The 24,106-nt window shown below is 42.1% G+C and overlaps 1 protein-coding gene across 2 annotated transcripts; it reads right to left on the bottom strand.

The window, feature by feature from the left end:
- Window positions 1-574: 574 nt before the first annotated feature.
- On the bottom strand, window positions 575-22,945 carry gpr68 (G protein-coupled receptor 68). 2 transcript variants are annotated; one of them, XM_030116418.1, is made up of 7 exons: window positions 22,556-22,945; window positions 4,668-4,925; window positions 3,812-3,961; window positions 3,454-3,587; window positions 3,105-3,327; window positions 2,762-2,942; window positions 575-1,586 (listed from the first exon to the last, which is right to left on the bottom strand). In XM_030116418.1, the coding sequence occupies exons 2-7, from the start codon at window positions 4,764-4,766 to the stop codon at window positions 1,033-1,035; spliced, it is 1,341 nt and encodes a 446-aa protein (XP_029972278.1). In that variant the 5' UTR covers window positions 4,767-4,925; window positions 22,556-22,945; the 3' UTR covers window positions 575-1,032. The 2 variants fall into 2 exon arrangements, with proteins under 2 accessions (XP_029972278.1, XP_029972279.1); XM_030116419.1 differs by lacking the exon at window positions 22,556-22,945 and adding an exon at window positions 5,376-5,466.
- Between the last annotated feature and the right edge of the window lie 1,161 nt (window positions 22,946-24,106).

Below are 24,106 nucleotides of genomic sequence, written 5' to 3' on the forward strand. Positions count from 1 at the left end.
GCCTGAAGTGGGCCTGTCTTGTGGTAAATTCATATCCTGTTTCCCATCAGTGAACTCTTCTGTGACTCTGAAGCTGCCATCTGTGTGTGTTTGGGCTCAGGAGTGTGTTTTTCAGCCTGGATCTGTTGTTGTTCCTTTGTCTCTGCTGGTGTTTGCGTCCATTTTAACGTTTAAGTGAACTACTGCGTCTTACAAGCCTTGTTGTTACTTCCACTCGGCCTATGGTCGACTTTTCTTAAAGTAACACTAAGGAACTTTCAGTTTCCGTTGATTTTGGCGGCGCCAGTGGACAAAAGCGGTAGTGTTTTGCCTAAAGGAATACTACAGTTCCCATGAGGACTAGTGCGTGACGTCGTAAAATGCTGCTCCCGGTGGGTATGCTGTCAGACTGAACTCGCCTACATTTGTTTCCAGTGGCTGTGTGAAGGACGGATAGCGACGAGGTAATGAATCTAATGGTGGCTAAACAATATTATATCATAATGTGACGCATGCCGTGTGCTGGGTTCCTACCACCCTCCTCACAGTTTCTTAGTCCAAGTGAAAGCAATACTGACGCCCTCAGCCCGTGACAGAGGGGTCATTCAACCCGTTGTAAGTCGATGTATCATCACAAAAGATATTAAAATGTTTTATTAAGGTTGAAAAGTTCCTTAGTGTCGCTTTAAATTAAACTCATTATCCTACAAGTGCTTAACAGGATATTAACTCATAGGGGTCAAAATAAGAGACAGGTTGCATGTGTCTCTTTTGATTTTCAGCACGCTCAGGCAAATGTTTGTTTCCCTTTTCTAAACCGGTGATAATTCCATAATTTTCTTACCGCTTCAAACTCAGTACTTCCGGTTAAATGACCAAAATTATCCAAGTTGTTCACATTCACAGAAAATACTCTGTTGACTTGTAATGTCAGGCTGGAGTTTAAAGATGGTGAAAACTGAAAAAAAAAAAAAAAAAACCCTAACTCTTCAATCAATTGCTAATAAACAGCAATAATGTAAACACGGCGGGCGGGGCCTCGGCCTCTCTGGGCTACTTCAGCACAGTCTTAAAATAAAGTCTTTGTTTTTCGACCTGCTCTCCTGCGGCCTCCGCCGGAGAGGATCCCGCCTGATAACCGCGGCTGTTGTACTCCGGCTCCTCAGTCCTCCCCTTCATTTGCCTCTTTCCTCCTGCGGCCGTCACGCAGTCGGACGTCGCGTCGACGCCCAGCTGCTGGTCGTACTGTCTGCTGTTCGGCACCACGAGCGGTACGATAGTTTTCTCGTCGGTTTGTGTGATTATGATCGTGTTCTTGCACACGGCGTCCGTCTTCACGCTGTTCAGCGTGCTGGTGTGCGTGAGCAGCGTCACCGTCGGGTGGCCGTTGTTGCCGTCCGTGGCCACCTCGTGGGAGTCGTTGCCTGGATTTCCGGGGCTGGCGTTGCCGCGGCGACAGCAGCAGCAGAGTACCCTGGCGACGGGCCTGAACACGGCCTTGTAGAGGCCGCGGCGCGCGCTTTCGCTCACGAAGCAGTACAAGGCGGGGTCGGCCACGCAGTTCAGGGTGGTCAGCAGCAGCGACAGGTGGTAGTAGTTGAAAATGGCTGCAAAAGTCAAGATCCAATATTAACTTTTTTTTTTGGAATTGCATTTTACAAACGTGGCAACCAGCTCTTCTGCTGTTTTGGAGAAATTGAATGAATCATAAAATTCTAATCAGGCTGCTCCAGTCATGTCTATGGAACTGAGTAATTAACTAAAAGTGTCTAACAGACCCTTGATATTGTGACAACACATGAAGAAGCCACTAACAGGACAATTGTGTCTGGCTCAACTGTAAAATAACATGTATAGTCTATTAAGTGTGTTTTCCAGTGTGTGTCAAGTGTGTGTACAAGATCCTGCAATACTTGGACAAGTTGCTGCAATGTACATTTTGTTTTACAACATCCGAAATCCCTTCTGTTTGTTCATTGTTGCATCTACCTTTCTTTGAATATCATGTACTTTTGTACTCAGCATTTAGCAGAGATGCTGCTCATATTGTAGAGAGAGGCTTTCATTAAACTGGATCCTCATGACTTTTATATGTCGACTTTATTAGAACATATCTTCGGTGTCCTACTACCGTTATGTAAATATTTTCTGATTCTCTGCTTGGGCTTCGTTGTACCTGCAGCTTTTACTTTCTCACCAATCATCCTCCCCATTGAGATTTTAAGGTAAATGTCTCTGAAATTAAATGTTATGAAATTATTTTAGGATACCAGTTTTGTAAGATACGGTCGTCATGTTCCATCTACATTTAGAATCAGTTTCTAAAGCCTGTAACATCAACCTGCCCAGGGACTACGGGTGGAATTTAGCATTTTTTGCTATAACCTGGTACAAAGCATCTCTCCTTTGTGGTTAATTTTATTTTGTACACTGTCCCTGTATAAATAAAACCATACCATACCATTGCCTTTTTTTTGTTCAATATTTGGATTTGTTTGCTGTAGCTCTCCGATGTGTTTGACACCTTCCATCCAATCACTCCTTGGTAAATGCAAGCAATATTTCACACAAAACCCTCATTTAAATACTTCTGTTTGCACACGATTTGCATGAGCACATTGATCTTAGAAATCAGGTGTCTACCAAATCCACCAAAGCTATGCACCTCTCTTGAAATCCCACCTTGTGCCACAGGATGGTGTTTTGAGTCAATACCGATCAAGCAAGAAAAGAAAAAAAAAACGGAGGCATAACGATTTAATGCAGAACAGTACAAATGTACCTGCGATGAAGTTGCAGTCGCGCTCCAGCATGGTGCGCACTAACAGGAAGATGTGATACGGCGAGAAGCAGACGAGGAAGATGAGGATGGTGCTGCTGACCAGCTGTCTGATCCTTATCTTCTGATCGGGTTGTGTTCCTGCACTTTGACCCACTGCGCGCAGGACACACAGGTAGCTGATCTAAACCAGAAGGATGAATGTCAATGTCAACACCATTAAATTTTACATGACGAGTGAACTTAACCTCTCCTAGGTGACTCAGACCTGGTGAAATTAGTTCCAAGCCAAACAACTGTGACTCAATAAAACGTTATGGAACGCCTTGTGAAGCAGATGTCGTACCATCAGAATGGCCAAAGGGAACATGAAGCCGATGGTGAAGCGGTAGTAGTTGATGGGGTATTCCCACGGCTGCATGGGGTAGTGCTCGAAGCACACCGACTGGTTCTTGCGGTCCCTGCTGAGCTCCTTGTGTCGGAAGAAAACCACGCCGACCGCGATCTCCTTCAGCCAGATGATCGCACTGACGAGCCACGCTGCACTCATGGAGCGGAGAGACGTGAACCTGAAGACGAAGACGCGAAAAGTACACTTTATGATAAATTCATCACCTTTTTTCCCCCCAAAAACCCATCTTTATCTTTTTGTTGTAAAAGCTAGCAAAAGCTCTCAGGTTTGGGCAGAAGTCGACCTCAAAGGATGAACCACGGCGAGGTAACGGTCCAGGCTGATGCAGCACAGGAAGCCGATGCTGATGTAGATGTTCTCGTAGAGCAGGAAACCGCACAGCTGACACAACCACTCTCTGTGACGCCAATCATCATCCTGAGAGGAGCGAGCACATTTATGACACGAGAGCAGAGCTCAAGGCAGGCAGAACATGAGGAGACAGACCGACAGCCTCAGACAATATGACTGAACATGATCAAAAAACATCTATAATACTCTTCCTCATCCTTTTATTCAGCAGTTTTGCTTTTTATTTAAATATCAGAGGCTGAATGGAGAAGTGCCGACAGGTTGGTTGTGTGTGAACGGCGCTGCGTCACCTGGAAGATGTACTGAAGCCACAGAGGTAAAGACGCCAGGTACAACAGGTCGGACACGGTCAGGTTGATTAAATAAACCCCCAGCTCGTTCTTCTGCTTCAGCTGCAGCGCAGCGTGATACAGGGAGTACAGGTTGGAGGGAATGCCCACCTGCAATCGAGAAGATCAGGACTTTTATTGATGTAAAGAAGGGTGTCCACGTCAAACCACAAAAGTCCAAATGGGGACTTTACTTAACTAATAGCAGGATGCTTGGGGAAAAAATTGTGATGAAATTTTAAGCAATGAGAGAAATTATTTATTTTTCAAAAGATTTTTCAATACACAAATCAAAATGAAGCAAATCAGTAGTTTTGTTGTCAGACAGAATTCTTCAGCTTCGTAAAACTGGGATTTTGGGAAGCAACACTACTTTTATTATGACAAAGCATCACTAGTACATCTTTTTACTTTATGCTGACTGCAATATATCGGAGGAGTTTGCACTCAGGTTTCAAGTCCAGGTTGCGATTTCTGTGTTGGACTTGTGAACACTTTTCATTTATATTTACAGAAAGATTAAGTAAAATGATGGCAGAATGTTTTTCCTCTCTATATACAACGAGAAAATCGGCCTTCTCCCTTCGCCGTGCAATGAAGGAATGATAACTAGAAGTGTTTAGCACAACTTCATTACAAGTCTGCTTACACAGATCTTTTTTTAAGCATCATTGCAGCAATTAAAGAGGAACCAGCCTGCATTGCACCACACTGACCTCAATATGAAAAAAAAGAAAAAAAATTTCTACCAACTGAGAAGTAGCGTCTCAACACTTCAGCAGTTCTGTTGCGGTACTGACACTGTCCTCACACTCACCAGCAGGACGAGGATATACACACAGGAGAAGAGGTACTGGTGGATCTCGTGGCTGATGGTGCAGTTAATCACGTCCTCGTCAGACATGGTGAACACCATCACACTCCCCCCCGAGCGCTACTCCACCCTGGACATGTCCACAGGAGTCAGAGCTGATGTCCAGCGCACACACGTCCCGTCCTCATGCTGGTTGGAGGGGAGGATCAAACTTCACTCATCTGGTCTTCTCAGATCGGGGGGTCTGCTTCTCATCAGCCTCTGTGGAACACAAGGAAATTCATTTTAGTCAATATGGAAATAAAATGTGCCAGATTTGTGATTTCTTTAACTTTCAGAGCCGATGAAGCCTCTCAGATATGAAATGCCTTCAAAACCTAAAACAAGTCCAGCAGTCTTTTAAAACATTGCCATGATCTGGATGACTGAGAGCATGAGGGACATGATGCAACATCAACTCTGGGAGGAGCTTTAACTGTTCTCATGCAACATTTCCACACATCCTCCAGTTCTGTCCATATTTCAATCAGCAAAATTGAGTTTTATACCTTTTTACCTGAATAAAGTTCCCAAGAAAGACCTCATTCTGTTACTTATGTAGTTAAGAATTTCTCATATTGTACCGTAACCCTGCTACAGCATGAATGATCTGTCGAAGTAACAAACGTAATCCTTCCTGCAGCCTCCCTCATGATGATGCCTCCACCTTACCAGTAACAGGGATGAGGAGTGCCTCTCAGTTCTGCAGTGTTAAATCCACTTTCACATGAAGCGCAGCGTTGCAACATCAGAGAGAGACAGAGGAAGCTGACCCACTGATTCATCTGAAGACTCCTCCCACACTCAAAATACATAAACACAAAAAGAAATGAGAAGAAGAAGTAGCTGAAAATCAGTACTTGTTTAGAGTTAATAGGTTCTCTGAAGTCTGGAGATACTTTCCAGAAAAAAATGAAACAAGTTCTTCATTTTAACTCGTATGTCTCTGTCGTAGCGTTGATAAATCTCATGCCTTATTCATCCATTATGTTCAGCGATTCACTGAGAGGTGTTGCATAATCTGTAATTTAGTGATCGATTACAGAAACACACTCATAAACTTATAACAGGACGTAAATAAGCCTTGAAAATTCATCACAAATACTGTGAATACAATCTAATGTTTGTGTTCAATACAGTCAAAAATCTTGAAATAAAGAGAGAAACAGCAGCTCTACAGTCGTTTTATGTTCAACAAAAGTAAGAAAAAAACATTATGGAAACGTAATTGATAGCGAAAATCTTTGTGATAATTAAAATTGCTAGTTAATTGCAAATTTATGTCAAAAGTCATCACATTAGAGTTTAGCATTACTTATTTTGTAATCAAAGCTTTTTCATTTTTTTTACCCATATTATCCTCACTTTTTTTTTTATATATTTTGCTTGCAGTTTAAAAGCCTGACTCATTTTCTCCGTGCCCTTTGTTAGACATTGATAACATGACTGCACTGAACTGTCTCTGACGCCACTTACTTGAAACTGAGCGTCTAAATATCGCTTCATTTCTGTGAACTCCAGTGTTATAGAGAACCTGCTGGCCTCCCTGTAAAGCCTCCAGCTACATTTCTTTGCTTTGGCGTCCCGTCATCTTGAGAATGGCTCCATAATAACATGTCACAAACCGTTTAGCGCCACCATAACACCACACATTCAAACCTCAAGCATCTCATCCGTTTCTCTCTCCTCGTCTGCCCTTTTGTAAGACTTCTTGTCTCTGGGTTTCCTAAAAGAACCAGTCAGATTAAGACACAGCTGAATTTACTGAGCATTCCTCAAAGGTCAAGCCCCTCCAGATTTTTAACTGTTACTCAACAAAGAGACTGAAATAAATAGAGATTAATACACTTTTACACAGAGAGTAATTTTACCAATCAATCAAACTGTAACTCAGCTAAAACTATAATAAATCTGTTTCAAGAAAGTTGATGTAATTTAAACAAACACAGAAATGTGTGTATACACCACATGTTTGTAGAAGGAGTGAATATTTATATGCACACTTGTCTGCATACAGTATGTGTCGCATGTGTGTATTCTTGCTCACATGCAGACACACACGAAGCCATTCCTTCATCTGCAGTTTTGTGCAGAGTGATGCAATATTTTGTGTAATTTACTATTGTGCTGATTTCAACATTTGCAATATTGACAACGACTGGCTGACTGAGACAAATGATACGTTTCCATGCACTGCGCATTCATGCTCTGTATGGTAAAATGTTGAGAATCATCAGATGGAGCCTGCTGCAATGGATTGTGTTGAAAACAGCGTTTCACTTCATTTTTTCATCATTACACCAAATCTGGTGAAAACAGGCCACAAGTAAGAAACACAAAGTACAGAAATCTGTGAAAAAAATTATTAAAAACAATGGAGTCAACAACTGCTCTGCTTGTGAAATAGTCCAGGTGGCGACTGCAGGCATGTATGTGTTCAAAAAAGAAAGAAAAACGAGCAGCTTGCAGTTACTTGTGCTTCATGTTGGATTCAAGAAGAGAAAAAGAAGCAACGAATCAATGTCTAATAGCTGCAATCACAGTACTCAACAATCCTGAACATATCACAAGTTTAACTATTTACCATAACTAGTTATGTATTAATACTAATCCATGCATAATCCGGTCTAAATTAAGATATCAACACAAAACACATGAATCCATCAGATGTACAGTCTGTGATCTGCAGCTGTATAAAACATCACAGCTTCAAAAGCTACTTATTTGAACCTCGACTCCACTGGTCTGTCTTTCTCTGCATGAGAGAATCTAAGAGAAACAGAAAAATGCAGGAAACAAACACTGAATGAATAAATAATGTGCCGACTGAAGCTCGGCGGGTTCGGTTCTTGCTGAGTCGGCAGAGAGTGAATCGATGGGACCTGTAAACGTTTCAGTCGGTGTGAGGCATTGAGAGGTCGTGGTCGAGTTCACCTCTTCACAGAGTTACGTTTAAAAAATTTAACGGCGGCATATCTTTGCATAAACGGTCCCTGAATGTGGAAGATGGTGCGGATTGGATTTCTGCACATGAAAAATGAATGCGGGGTGGTCGGTGGCCTATCAGGTTATCCGTCCAGCCTGTTTCATTCTGATTGGCTCGCATCCAAACTTTGTCGAAGACTCTAATTCAACAGACATGCCTGCTGACATGCAACGTTGAGTGCCTGTAATTTGACACCAGGATCATCGTCTTGTCACCTGCTGTCGCGTCTGGAGAACATTTATGTCACCCCAAAGAAAGTGATACAAGGTCTCTCAAAAATTGTAAAGCAGTAATATATCTGTGTTTAGAGATTTATTTTTATTAACCACACAGCAAAATTTAAATATATGATTAGATAAGCAAATATACAAAAGTAGCTCTTCTGATCTAAAAGGCTAGGACTGAAGTAAATTTAATATAAAAAATGCTGGTTGAGGGCTGAGATGTTCAACAGGGCCACAGATGTTCAGCCAGTTCTTAAAGTGGTTTTCTTTGCTTCTGTCTGACGAAACGAACACTGGCGGAGGAATAACGAGGGCAATAAAGCTCAGAGTGAAAATTGATCATCTGCAACACGGACTGTGACACCAGCAGAGATATGATAATGGCCTTTTAATCTGATTAAGGACCCACATATTTCTGCCAACTCCACCTGTTAATGACGTCTGGATCTGGCCAGAGGACACGTGTGTCGGCCGGGTCACAAAACAATCCTGGAGTGTCCGAGCATCGGAGTGCGAGTCCATCAGGTGAAGCTAATGTCATGCTATTAAATGCTGTGCATGCTGAGGTACGTCACACACCCACAACAAGTTATTGAGCTCAATTTTATCCTCCAGAACACATCAAACTGTTCATCTTTCAAAAACAAAATCTGTACGCCTCGTACGTTTTTTTAAAATTCCAGTTAAAGGTGCTGTAGGCAGGATTCCGCATCTCCGCCATCTTGCTTAGGGTTACCTAAGCAAGATGGCGATTTGACCCATCTAAGATGGCGATTTGAAACCCAGCACAGCCAATCCTGTCCTGTTTTCTCTGACATCACGCCCTTGCGCAAGTTAAGCCCCTCCCACAAGAACGTGCGACAAATGCCCCTCGACCAATCACAAATAGAGCCTCAGGGGCTCTTCTGATTGGTCAAAGATACCTGGAGCTGTCGAGATTCCTTTTCAGCTCAGAACAGACACAGACGGAAACGCTGCGCCCTCGCGGTAGTGCAATTACGCTACACTCCTAAAGGATTATCAATGGATATTCTAACATTTAATCCAAAGAAAACACAGAAAAATTAGCATTGACTAGCAAAATCCTGCCTACAGCACCTTTAAGCAAACACACAAACAGCACAAGTATTAATTTACTCAAGGAACCGCGGGGGATCACGTCTGGCAGTTCGGCAATAAGTACAGAATTTTATCATTTATTTTAGCCGTGAAGTTTTATCTACAAAGTCTGAAAATATTTTCATTGCTCTCGCTGCTCCTGGTGCTGACATCATTTCCTCAACTGGCTCACCACAGCTTTCATTCATTAACTTTCTGTGTTGTATCCCTTCTTTGTTGTTGTGATCTTTTCTGATCTTTTCCTCTCCAGTGTGTGTGTGTTTTAACCAATCACATTCTCAAAAACTTTCAATAACTAGAATAACTACAAAATAATGCAAAGAAAGCAACCAGCAAGTAAATTAACTGTAATTAAAAAATAAATAAATAAAGCCTCATATCTATTCCACCTTTCATCTTCTCTGTACCTAGTGAACACCATTCTCTTGTACCGAAGTCAAATTTGACCTCCCGTTTCTATCCCGAAACTTGATGACTTTTCCTGAAGTGACCCAAAATACATACAATTAAAAATATTTCAGTAATTTAGATTTCTATACGGGCTACACATTTTTTCACCCTTTTTAATTCAGGCGTTTGTCATGACGCCTCTCTCTACACTGAGAAACTTTATCAAAACAAAACATGAGAAATACTAATATTCTATCCCATGATAAACATTTTTAAAATAGCTCGCGTGGGCTTTTAAACACCCAAGTTTGCATGTTTTGGAATTTTTAATCAGCTCCAGGGAATCACAGCCAGCAAAAGAGAAGACTTCACATCCATCACAGCATCACTGACAGTGGAGAAATATCACCGACGCTCTGAGCCTTTGGTCCTAATAAACGTATGGCTGGTGGCGCTCGCTTGGCAGCTAAAGTAGCTCTGTATTTCATCTCCGCCAGGATAGCAGCAACTCGTTGGAGAGCTCCTGGCCTTTTGTTCTGACCCGCCTTCATCCACACAGCATCTGCTCTACTGTATGGCTGAAAGCCCTGGACGCACTGAGGTAATCCAATTAATTCCTAGTGCTTGTTTGAGATAATCATGGAGAGATTAAACTCTGAATGTGGACAGTAGAGGTCAGGTTAGTTCTGTTTACTCTGGTGAAAATAATTGGTCTATATTGTGATATGAGACTTAATGGTCTCTCCGAGGACAGTGATGGACCGCTGCAGTGTCCAGTGTGTGTTTTTCTGTGGCTCCGGGCCCGGGGAACCGTTCAGTCCACCAGCAGCTTGGCACATTTCATCCACTGTGCAAAAACAGAACACATGACTCAATGTCTTGTAAAAATGTAGAGTGTCATTTAAACTAATGCAAATGCCTTGCTTCAGATGTTTCTTTGTAAACACAGAGGAAAGACAAATGAAGCTGCCGTAGTAGACCCCCCCAAAAAAATGCTTCAGCCAAAGCAACACAAGATAAAAAATGAGTGAAGAAAATTCCCCTCGAATGTATGTTTTTCCTGGTCCTCCGTGGAAAAAGCTCGCTCACCCTTGTTATAACCTTGTCACCACAAAGAAATAGGAAAGATCTCAAAGTCACCCAACACACTAATTGATATGAGTTTATTTTTATAAACTGATATGCTGAATGAATGAGCAAGCCTGTGTTCTTTTAAGGACATTCAGCAGGTTTGGCTTAGTGTTAATGCCGAACTTGTGCAATTTTAACTCCTCATTTCACTCTATTTTAGTCTCTCCCAAGAATAATATCGAACTTTTGGAGTCCGAAGGTACATTTGGGTGTTTCCAAGTCCACTTTCACTGATTTAAGAGCAAATGATGTGTGCCAAAAGTCCAGTGCATGGTTCAAAGTGGTTGACCGGTGTGCTTAATACACATCACAACATCAGAAACTCAAATTCAAATCCTGATGATGCTTTGGATGAATTCAGTGCATATCATTCTCCAGCCCTAATTTTACAAGAGACCTCATTTTTTTAATTGATCAGCAGCACTCTTTGGTGCCTGAAGATAATAATTTACTGTCAATGTACCTGAACACACAGCATATGTAAAAGTAATCGATAGCTGTAAAGTAACTGTAGCCCCTGATACGTATTAATATCCTTCTTATGAGTCACTGTAACGAGAAGCCAGCTGGAGCAGAAGTGGTGGGTTCAGTCACTGCGAAGCCAAACTGAATGTCACGTTTCACGCTGTAAACAAAGCTGTTCATCCTTCTGACAGCAGAGTTTTGTTACATCATGTCAGATCAGGAATCTTCCCCAGAGTGAAGCTGTTTGGTGAAATAATGAAGGGGAGGATGTTTCACTGTCCTGCTCACTAATGAGCACAGGTACTTTAATGATTAAAAGTAGAGACCACCAAACATCGATTCCCTCACTTATTTCCCTTCAGCGTGTCTGATGCCAATGCAGCTCCTTGAGACATAACCATGGCAACAACAGCAAGTTGTAAATCATCTACCGGTGGGATTTCAATCACTTGTTTACTTTACGACCCCCTCCCATCGCCGGCCACATCTCCAGCAGCATTGCGCTTCACCAGCATTACATAACCGGCCTGCGCTTCCTCACGACAACCGTCAACATGTGACAGGGTGAGACGCCGTCCGTAACAACGACAAGCAGTAAAAACATGGATGTAATTCAACAAACACAACACCATCGGCTCGGACAGTGAGCGAACGGTGTGCTATAAACACGTTCCCTCCAAACCACAGGATGTTTACTTGTGTTTGTTTTCTCTCGTTCGCCACATATCACCCATCCCACCCAAATTCCATCATTAAGTTTTGCAACAGCACAAGCGGATGTGAAGCGTTTTTGAGCTTTGATCTTCTGCAGTTTCAGTCCGGCAGGCTCGGCATGAGAGTTGTCCTCATTTCACCGTCAAACACAGATTCTATAACTCTGCAATTTGAATGGCCAGAGTGTGCAGTGTGTCTTTCAAAAAGGAGAACACTCCAATTTATCCTTGATCTGTTGGACCTCTAAATCTTTTATCCATCGTCTAAACCACTGGAGGCCATCTCAGCTGACTATTCTGAAAAATGACTATTTCTTCTTATTCATTTAGTTGTAGTTTAGATACTGTGCCTGTCACTTAAAGGTGCCATATTATGCAGTATTTCAACAGTTTCACAGAGGCCGCCGCCACCAACATCATATTCCCCAAATCCAGCCCCGGTCCTGAGTTTTCAGCCCGTCTAAAAGTCCTTCCCATGAGCTCTTAATGAGAACTGGTTGTTTGTGTGTCCGTACAGCGAGCTGTGTCTGTGCACGCCTCCTCCACGCGTCGCCAGATCGGGTGGGTTTCCGCCCAATTGGGCTTCTTGGGGAGTGTGTTTGTGTTACCTTTTCTCTTTGTTTATTTGGTGTAGTTGTAAGCTTATGGCGAGTTCTTTATTGTGCATGTAATAGATTTACGGATTTAACAGGAGTTTCCTGTTTGACCCTTTTGAAATCACTTCTAAGGTATGTTGTGTTTGTTGTGTGTGCATGTTGAGTCTGTTAAAAAAAAAAGGCAGAAGCTTAAATTAAAGTGCAGCTAATTGTGCATTAAAGGGAATATTTCCCTCTCTAGTGTCTCTTTCTCAGTGTCTTCGTTGATCATGGAAAGAGTTTTTTTTTTTTTTTTTTTTTTTTTTTTTTTGTTAGCTCGATGTGATTTTCTATTCTGCTACCGTAGTTTCAGACTGCGCTGTAAATTCAGTAAATTTGAAAAGTGAAAAATGTTCATAGATTTGGGTCACGGTTTGTCAATAAGGTGGGTCTCAAAGTCAGACCAGCTGAGAATCACTATTACAGACGACTGATTTAACAATTTAGTTGAGGTTACATGAGGTTAAATGTTAGAAAATAAATTCTACAGCTACCCGATGGGAGGCAGAAAAAGTGGCTGAGACAAAGTACCAACGCGTACGCAGTTCTTATAAAAAATAGAAAATTACATTTCTGTTTAATTCAAAGTTTAAACTCTTTGAAACTGCAGTAATTGTGACTGAGTTACTGATTTTATAGTCAGTTCATTGAGTGACACTCGTACCAAATGCCAAATTCCTTATTAATATCTTTAGCTTGTTTTGTTTTTTTAAGATTCTTCATCCTCAACTATAGTCACGAAATGGCAGACGACGGTGATCATAACTTTCCCTTCTTATAACTTCAAATGAAAACTTTCTTACTTCCTGTATCAATCTCAGAAAAAAAAAAAATCTGAACTACATTTTTCTATAACTTCTCTGAAAATAAACCATTCCACTTCGCCATCATTGACCGCACCACCAATCTCATCCATCCACATCAGCCACTCATGTCACCTTAGAAATGAGTTTACTACAGACAGGATGTCCCATCTGACTCCAGCATCGCTTTAATTTATTCTCTGATCAATAAAGTAATCAGGAATCCATCCTGTTTATGACTTTCTCCAAAGGTAAATCAAGAGAAATTATGCTTTTTCTACAAATAGCTCCCCGAGATCCAAGGTCTTGGATGGAAATATGATTTGATGCATGCTAGTATCAAACACAAACACGCACACACATGCACACACACACACACACACACCAGTCATTCCGCTGTTTGATGAATGTGCTCAGCCAGACGACTGCCTTCGAGGCTGGTGAGACCATCGCTTTGAATAACGTCAACAAATGACTCAGTTGGGTTCGCTGACACGCAGACAAGGGCACGCAAAGTCGTTCTGTTTGTTTGCGGCGTTCCATTGAGCAAAACCACAGCGGAGCCACAGATTCGCAGGACGAGGAGGAGCCCGTCGCAATTAGCAGCAATTAGAAGTCCGGAGGCAACGTGACGGATGCACGGCGCTGTCGATAGCACCTTCCCAGAGGGGCCACGCGTCTCTTCACACGAGAAAACTTTCATCGATCTTTACCGAGAAACCTCCTCCATCATTCATCATCTTCCTCCTTCCTCACCGGCTTTACCTAGTTGGGGGGGCGGATCCTGTCCTTGCACGAGAGAACATCAGCTTGTACAGATCACCCGTCCGTCGAAGTCTTTACAGAAGACGTCCACCGAAGCGACTCCATCCGAGGCAGACGGACGAAGCTACGCCTAAACTCGAGGAGTGAAATGTTGAAGATAAAACTGGGTCACAAACATGACAGTCCCATCTGAAGAGTGCAGTCAGCAATATGAGATTTCCTTTCCAGCGTTTGGAAGGTGGTGTTTTGTGAAAAGAGAAGAAGTCTCCGGCTTCAGAGACACTGACTGATGTGGTCGCCGCGCGCTGCAGTTTCCAGACGACACCTGCCCACAAAACAGCACTGCCACATATTTTCGGGCTTTGTTTTCGTCTGAAGCAACCAAACTACGAACCACCCCTCCAGCTCAGAGCAGGCGTCCACAGTTTATTCTGAATAAACTGAAATTGGATACGCGCCCTTTTCTGAGCTTGAGGACGATGTTGTTTCTGATTCCAGCAGCAGGTGACGTTCGGGCCAAAGATCTTGGTAATCAAGGTTGGTAATCCAATTCCCGGTAAGCGTGTTGCACTGGTAGGACAGTAAATATCAACAGCATCAGAGGTGACGGCTGCACAATGTGGAGACTCGCTGAGATACAAGAATGTGAAATAAACCTGAAAATGACTAGTGTATGTTCAATAACTTCGTCTCAAAGTTTTTCCGTTAATGTGTTAAAAGAAATCAGGTCTGTATTTAACACGTGGGAGGTGGATCTTAAAAAAAGATTGAAATGAATTGGTGGTGATGAGCAGCTTTAATAAAGTGCATCTCTGTCCGGCAGAACATTTCCACAAGTGTTTTATCCACTATAAGTAGTAAAGTTCTTACTATGCAACTGTTGAAGTCTGAACCTTTCAGCGGTGGACGGTATTAAGTAAGTAAATAAATAAATAAACGTTTAATTGTGATATCATCTTGCGGCTCTGCGTCTTTTCCCAAGTGACGCAAACCCCAAACACTGGAATTGAAAAATCCAACTGGGAAACCACAGTAATGCTGATGATTACTCTGCAAGCTGCCAGATCTCAAAACTAAAGCAGAGGACTTCCAGAAAAGGCTTCAGTACCAAGGACCCGGCAGTGCTGCATTACAACTGTAAATATCACATCTGACAACAAAAACTATTTGAATTTTCAGTCCAGTAGAATACTTCATAGTTAACGAGTTTTTACAATTTATGTGCATTAAAGCTTACAGAGATGAGAATCTCTGTGTCTCACACTTTATGAAGAAGAACACCACACAATGAACCATAAGGTTAAGTAATGACAATACTGAAGCCGCTTCGCGATATTGCACCTTTAAATGTGAATTGATGAAAAAATATAGCTTTTCATAACTGCAGAGATTAAACTGGAGGCTTTCAGGGTCTCTGAGGCTCTGAAACCTCTTGAGAAGACTATATATTGCTTAAAGTGAAAAACTGCGGCCAAACCACACAACAAGGAGCAGCAGTGCAATATGTCAATATGGATTTTCATGTGTGTCAGTCAGAGCGTAAAAAAAAAACCCAATATATTATTCATACAGCCTCTCCTCTACTTTATGAGGAAAACAAACATACTTCTCTGGATATAACTATAAGAACAGTAATAATAAATGTAACACACATGCCTGTGTAGCTTCCTCTTCCACAACGTCTTCACTGACTTTTTATTTGGAACGGGGAAGAAAGATTATTGTAGATGAGCTATGAGGATGAAGCCAAAAGCCTTTTATCATACTTCGGTATCCAAAGTGACACACACATCCAACTTGATAAACAGCCCCGGTTCCTGCCGGAGCACACACACTCACAGCAACCAAACACTCACACAGAATGCTAAGTGTGGTTCTCAGCCCGAAACATAATCACACGCTGCCTCTCAACCTGAAACTCCAATCAGGACAATATCGACTGTTAAAGGAGAGAAACGCGCTCACAGAACAGAAGGAAGAAAAATAAGTCAAAATCAACTCATGTTCCACATGAAAGCTGAATGTATTCAGTTGCTCCTGTTTCTCTTTCACTTTGTGGCAGATCATTCGCTGGTGTTTTCATTTACTTTCCATAAAATCCTCGAATTTGTTAGAATTTTATTTTGTGCTCGTGTGGGTTCAGCACAACAAAGGAATAAAGAGACGACCGTGTTTCCAGCAGATTGTTGTTGTATAAATAGTTCACATCAAACCCTCATTTGAAAACTGCTGTGTGCATGGGAAGACACTCGCGGTGTGATCCTGAGTGGATGATCTGCAAATCACACACAAACTGAGTGTGTATTTAGGAAACATTGAAACCCAACAGACCAGTTTTAGAGCAAAATGTCCGATCGGTTCAATCAAATATAGTCTTTCCAAAGTCCTCTATCTTTCATAAACTCTTAGGATTGTCATTAAGGTAAGTGACCCTAGGTTCAAGGGTCATAAACACATTTTTCAGGATGGCAAAGCACGCCCAGTGAAACAGTCTCGTCTGTTTGGAAACTCAATGAGCCTCGGTAGGCCTCCTGCTCGGACCTCCTCGTGGGTTTGGTGGAAGGCCACCTTGGCTCTGAGGGTGGACTTAGCGATGGGGCTTGCAGCTCCCTGGAAATATCCTGCTATTCACTTGAATAAGTCTGAGACACTTCCACCGGGACCGCAAGTCTACCTCAAGTGCCCCCGGCGGCACTGGGTCTCCACATTTACCACCAGCTCCTCAGCTGACACCCGGACGTAAAGCCACTGGCATTACAAATAGGAGCGGGCTTTTTTCTGCCGCGGTAGAGCTGAGCTGGCCCTTTCACAGATGAATGAGGTTCGTGCACACAAAGAGCCGCAGCTTTCTGCCCAACTGGTACCCAGTGTCTGGGCCTGGACCCAAAGCCAGGCTGGAAGGTGATTATAAAAGGGTGCCCGAGTTATTTGGGAAGAACACCAGTCAAAAGTAATTACCAAGCAAGTGACAGATATGAGAGCGGTCAGGAGTGTACACTGCAGCCTGTGGTCTGGACATCACACCACATCCCACTGCTTCCACTGACCTCTTATTTATTGTATGGCAGCAGTTTGATTCTAAATCTCATGGTCTTTTTATCGTTGTGTTGTACTCAAAGTGAGTCTGTCCGAGTGTATTAGCCTTTACAGGACAGAAGAAAAACCCAAAGAGATGCTGGATGGATCCTCTGTTTACATGGGCTGGGAGTCAAAGTTTATTTATGGGAAAATTAAAATGACTCCCTGATTGTTCAGGAAGTACGAGGTCTATACTGACAGTATGCCAATATTACAGTGTTGCATCATTCTCCAGTTTTGGTAGGACACGGTAAAAAACAAACCAGGCTGTTACCCTTTAAATCCATGCCTTCAACAACAAACATTCATTCGATCATTTATTTTTGCTAGATTAGAGAGTTTTTGGAATATTGAAAAAAACAAGTGAGACTAAATTTTGGGAAAATGTCATGTTGTTGCACTCTTGTGGTTCTCATTAACATCTGAGTGAACTCTGTGACGCAACTGACAGTGAACTTTATACAGTGGGGCAAAAAGGTATTTAGTCAGCCACCAACTGTGCAAGTTCCCCCACTTGAAAAGATGAGAGATGCCTGTAATTGTCATCATAGTTATACCTCAACTATGAGAGACAGAAAGAGAAAAAAAAATCCAGAAAATCACATTGTCTGATTTTTAAAGAATTTATTTGCAAATTATGGTGGAAAATAAGTATTAGTCACCTAAAAAACAAGCAAGATTTCTGGCTCTCACAGAGCTGTAACTTCTTCTTTAAGAGGCTCCTCTGCTCCACTCGTTACCTGTATTAATGCCACCTGTTTGAATTCATTATCAGTATAAAAGACACCTGAGCCACACCTCTCTGTATTTTGGTCTAGACCAGGCGTCTACGGGAAGGCTGCAGTTGGTCCAAAATGCTTCAGCTTGTCTGCTGACTGGAACCAAGCGTCAGCAGCATATCACTCCAGTCCTGGCCTCATTACACTGGCTCCCAGTTTCTCACAGGGTCCAGTTTAAAGTTCTGCTCACTGTGTTTAAATGTCTCAATGGCCTGGCTCCTGATTATTTGTGTGAGCTGCTGTCTGCTCACACTCCAGCCAGAACCTTGAGGTGATCCTCCCAGCTTTTGTTGGATGTTCCCAGGTCCAAACTGAAGAGCAGAGGGGACCGAGCCTTCTCTGTGGCTGCCCCTCGGCTCTGGAACAGTCTCCCTCTGCATGTCAGAGCTGCATAGACACTTCAGCACTTTAAAACTTTATTAAAGACTTATCTTTTCTCTTTGGCGTTCAACGGGTTGAGCTGAGCATTCACTGTAGTCAGTCACTGTTTTTTTAATTTTTAATGGATGTTTTTCTTCCTTTTAATGTTATTCGTAGCATTTTATTGTTGTATTTATATTGTTCTATTTTTTATTATTATTGTGACGCACTTTGGGCTTTTAAGTAGTAAATGTGCTATAGAAATAAAGTTGACACTGACTGTCCACAACCTCAAACAGTCACGCTCCAAACTCCACTATGGCCAAGACCAAAGCACTGTCAAAGGACACCAGAAACATAGACCTGCACCAGGCTGGGGAGACTGAATCTGCAGTAGGTAAGCAGCTTGGTGCGAAGAAATCAACTGTGAGAGCAATTATTAGAAAATGGAAAACATGCAAGACCACTGATAACCTGGGTCTGAGGATCCGAGCAAGATCTCCCCCCGTGAGGTCAAAATGATCACAAGAACGATGAGCAAAAATCCCAGAACCACACAGGGGGACCTAGTGAATGACCTGCAGAGAGCTGGGGCCAAAGTAACAAAGGCTACTATCAGTAACACACTACGCCGCCAGGGACTCGCATCCTGCAGTGCCACACGTGTCCCCCTGCTAAGCCAGTGCATGTCCAGGCCCGTCTGATCCAGAAGAGGACTGGGAGAATGTCATATGGTCAGATGATAGAATTTTTTGGTAGAAACGCAAATTCTCGTGTTTGGAGGAGAAAGAATGCTGAGTTGCATCCAAAGAACACCATACCTACTGTGAAGCATGGAGGTGGAAGCATCATGCTTTGGGGCTGTTGATCGGGACGACTGATCCGTGTAAAAGAAAGACTGAATGGGGCCATGTATCGTGAGATTTTGAATAAAAACCTCCTTCCGTCAGCGAGGGCATTGAAGATGAAACGTGGCTGGGTCTTTCAGCGTGACAGTGATCCCAAACACACCGTCGGGTCAACAAAGGAGCGGCTTCGTAAGAAGCATTTCAAGGTCCTGGAGTGGCCTAGCCAGTCTCCAGATCTGAACCCCATAGAAAATCTTTGCAGGGAGTTGGAAGTCCGTGTTGCCCAACGACAGCCCCAAAACATGACTGCTGTAGAGGAGATCTGGAGGAATGAGCCAAAATACCAGGAACAGTGTGAAAACCTTGTGAAGACTTACAGAAAACGTTTGACCTCTGTCATTGCCAACAAAGGGTATATAACAAAGTATTGAGATGAACTTTTGTTATTGACCAAATACTTATTTTCCAGTTTGCATGCAATTGTATATCAAGCTGCTTTCTTCACCACTGCATTCAAGAAGCTGAATGAACTGTATAAAATAGTATCAGACGAAGAAAATGTGCGTGCTCTGACAGATTCAAGATGCTGTATCGTCCGCTCAGTAACTAACTCCAGGCAAACATAATGAGTGAATCAATGGAACATCCTGAGCTGACGCCTCAGTTAATGTTAAAGAGACAACAATACCACGACTGAGAGGACATTAAAGGGACGATCCCAGCTGAGAAACAGAAATGTAACAAAAGAGTTATGTTTTTTTCACATTTTCTTTGCAGACATGAGTAGATGAACTGCATTAACTTTATTACTGCAGCATAGAACATTCGCTGATTGAAATAATCTGACCAAAATATACATTTTATAGCAATGTTTGGGGTCGAAAGTGAAAGACAAGCTGGTTCTTCAAAACACGCACAACGTTAAACTACAGCCAGTTTGGTTAAATTCAGATACAATAAAATAAATTACAGTTAACGAGAAGGTCAACTTCAGGGAGGCAACAACATTTCAACTACTCCGGATAACAAAAAGCATTGGGTTGAAAACAGCATAAATATAAATTGGCCGTTTTAGAAATATCTTAATCCTCAAAATTTTTCATTTTCTTTGAGCTTTTCATTAAAAAAAAAAAAACTAAAAACTTTATTTACTGTCACACCCCAGCACTTTGGCCAGTCAGAGTTGTTTTTAAAAATGTTTTTGGAATAAACTTTGACTTGACTACAAATAAAAATGACATGAGTAACTGTAATGGAGACTTTGGCAGTGGTTATTCTTCATCGCCTGCGCCGTATTTTACAACAGCTGCCCAACACCGCCTTCAACCCTACAAGTGGGATCAATAAAGTGAAAAGAGTAACAGCCTGTTGGAGTTACAACGTGCTAATCTGTGTTTCTTTATGGCTCCCTTTGAGAGAGATTTCCAAATTTATTGAAACTATAGAGGTAATTCAAAGAAACCACAATTGTGTTGCCAATTGGTATTTAGTGGGGTATTTTCATCTTTAGTTTTGAGCCAAAAAAAAAAAGAAATTGTCAAAAAATGTCATAAATGAATCTTTTCCCCCCATATTTTTTGTTTCTTTGTTTCAGATTTGCGCTACATTCAGAGATAAAGACAGGCTGTGGCTTCCTTCAAGTTGAATTGAACCGTGAAAATGTCACATCAGCCAGATTTCAAGGTGAAGTTCAACGAGATGGACAACAGCACCCCGAGGTGGGCGGCTCAATCCGACGTCCCTATTTTGAATTTCCTTGGGCAGTAAAGGCGCTGAACTATTGTCTTCTCAAACATTTTACAGCCATCGTCAGCGCTGTGTGACGTGAATATGAGTGAAGTCCATTATATACAGAAACGATCCATTCTGGAGCTCAAAAACTGAGCCCAACGAGCAGGAAATATGAATATTTAATGTGTTTTAACGTATGAAATATTCATATATCATGTGTCTATGTTTCAGAAATGAAAGACAAATTGCAGCAAACACTTTGATATTGGATCTCTGTGATCTCTAGGGGAAAGTGTGTGTGTGTGGGATGCTCAAGAATTGATTGACATTCATTTGATTGGTTTTCAATAACAGACTATATGAAATTTAAGCACCACTCCCAACAGCTACTTATGGTAGCCTAGAAGGGCCAACGGCAGCAGCAAATGCCACAACACAACAGCAGCAAGTCACAACGAAAGAACAAAAGGCCAAAATGGAAACACATAGCAGTTGGAAAGCAGGCTTTGTTTCCGGGGTACAATATTATCTAACGGAACCAAAGACCGTCACAAAATATTGTCCCCCGAAAACAAAGATGGATTATTTTGATTAAGCTGTTGTTGAATGAAACATCAGTAATTGCTGGATGATTGTGATTATTGTGTTTTTAGAAATCAGCAGTTTAAATTGTCTTATTGTCATGTATCTGCTCTGCTGTCAGTCACCTGGTTCATATCTCTTGTTTTTTGAGAAAAGAATGTAATACAGCTCTTATTCCTCTTGTGGGACTAATAAAGGCATAATTCAATTCATCCATCCATTCATTCATTCATTCCCAAAGATCTTTGGAACTTATTCAGTGTTTAAAAAGAAAGAAAATCCAACAATACACACAATAATGTCCACATTTTAAGTGTTTCGGGATATATAAAATGGAACAATAGTGCAACATTGTTCTTAATGGGAAGTTCTCTCTTTCTCTCCCTCCCTCTCTCTCTCTCTCTCTCTCTCTTTCTCTGAAAAATAAATAAAAAAAATCTACAGCATATGCACGTTGTACTCATTGACAGTTTTATTTGCAGCAGCACATAAAACATTTTATTAGCTGGTAAAAATAATAATAAAATGCTCTGACCACCTGCTGGTACTAACTGGTAAAAGCTTACTGTGAAAATCCTAAAATAGAACTACATCACATAACACGGAATTCTTTACATTCCACTGGTTATTTCAGGTTATTGTTGAACATTTGAATTTAATGTAACTGTAATGTTGTCAGCTCTATATGCTGAATTCATTTCAGAAGAGTAAACAGAATCTGTACGTTAACTTGAGGATCAATCCTTCACTCCAGACCTTTGTTTGACAGTTTGGTTTGATTATGTAATTCAGACAATACAAGGGAAACAATGAGATATAAATAATAATAAAAAATAAAAATAAAAAATACTACACAGTTCCTCCCAGCATGCCATCTGAAAGAATCAGATCATAATCGATCATGTTATGACAAGTGTTGCACCCAACTATGAAACTACATTTTTATGTTCTTCAGTCCCAACAGACTCACACTGGTCCCAGTGAGGCTCCAGGATCCAGTCCTCTCAGTCTCTCCAGGGACATCAGCAGATCCGGTCCCCTCAGGACTGGAGGACTGAAGGAGTGAAGCTGTCCCTGTATCCCAGCAGCCCGGGCATGTGTGTGTCTGTGTGTGTGTGTGTGTGTGTGTGAGAGAGAGACTCCGCGGCTCAGTGGGCAAACACCCCCTCCCGTCATGCCCCCCACCACCCCGATGCGCCTGTGGGTGGATCTCCACTGCAGAGGGAAATAAATGAGGTCTCACCAGGTGTTGTGAAGCAGGTGGAGGCTCCTGGACCCGGATCTTCAGCAGCGCTTCATGGAGCTCTCCGGTCCAAACAGCTGGAACATCTGGATCTGCTGCAGATGTTCCGCTCCGATCAGGAGGAGCCGCTCAAACCGACGCCCCGCGTCTCATCGATCCTCATCGGGGCTGATTGATGAGAGGCGCGCGCGCTGGGGGGGTCCGACACTCCAGCTTCACGCGCGCTCCGTTCAACAGATGTGTCACTCCGGGAGTGTCCCGACAGATCCGCGCGAGACACACGCGCGGAGTTCAGCAACTCGAGAGCCGCGCGCGGAGGACGAACCTGTTGAAGCGCCGGGGACCAAACGGAGGAGAGCGTTCCTCACCGGATCGGTCCGCTCAGACCGAGGGTCTGCGCCGAACTGACCGTCAGCTCGCCTGACGCACTCTGCGCGCGCGCACACAAACGCACGCAGAGGGACTGTCAACCTCATCTTATGTTGAGTGAAAACAAATCCTGACAAGTAGAAAGGAAAGTGATTGATTTCTCTCGAATAAAATGAATAAATAAATAAATAAATGCTGAATTTATACTTTTATAGTCTGCTGTTGTCATCACCACCACGTTTGGTCTGAAGCTTCATTTCTCATTAATTCTTAGAATACATTTAGAGTTAAAACTGTGGGTTTCATAAAGAATATTTAGTAATTTTACATTCCAATTCTCAAAAGATTTGAGGATTGGATTTCCACATTAACTATGACAATTTTCCCCACAGCAGGATGCTGGTGTACAACATAAAATCCTAATTAAACAGCAGGTGTTTCCTCCAGTCGGTCTCTGTGAAGGATCATGTGGATATGGGTTGAATTTGATCAAGACTCTTCTAATTTGGTCCTGTGAAAATCTGCAAAACTGAATTGTCAATGCTCTCAAAGCAAAGTTATATTTTCTCACATTTTACTTAATTCAAACTTTCAGGACTCACTGTCAGATTCTGAATCTTCATCTGGAGCAAGCAGACTCTGTGTGCACTGACTGAAGATAAGCTTGCATCTGTGATGAGTGTTCTAACTCCTGAGTTTTAGTTTCTTTTGGATTTATGAATTACTATTTTTCTTCTTTCAAGTATCCAAATTAAATAGCCTGAAACATTTTGGGCGCTGGGAAACTTCCAAGGTGTACAATCATTGTACAATGGCTTTGGTGACACCACACATAATAATGTATCACTCACCAATAATGTAGATAATGCAAGTAAACTAAAACAAACAGGTAAGTGCTGCAGAATATAAATCCTCAATAAATGACTATGGCCATATCAACAGCCCATATATTTTATTACGCTACTAGCAAGTTATTAAGGGACTCGCTTTATTAAACTTTAAATGCTTTAAATTATAAGACAGGTATCATGTTATCAGTGGCTACAGCCCATGTTCTATTTAAAGGGGAAGTAAATTTACGAACCCGACTGTATTTTTACCCCCGAACTCTCACATCCTATTTTACAGACGTACATGAATTTAGTGCAGCATTCATGCAACCTTTCATTTACTAGGACATTT

This window comes from Salarias fasciatus, chromosome 19 (genome assembly GCF_902148845.1).
Source record: "Salarias fasciatus chromosome 19, fSalaFa1.1, whole genome shotgun sequence".
In the NCBI taxonomy this organism is placed as follows: domain Eukaryota; kingdom Metazoa; phylum Chordata; class Actinopteri; order Blenniiformes; family Blenniidae; genus Salarias; species Salarias fasciatus.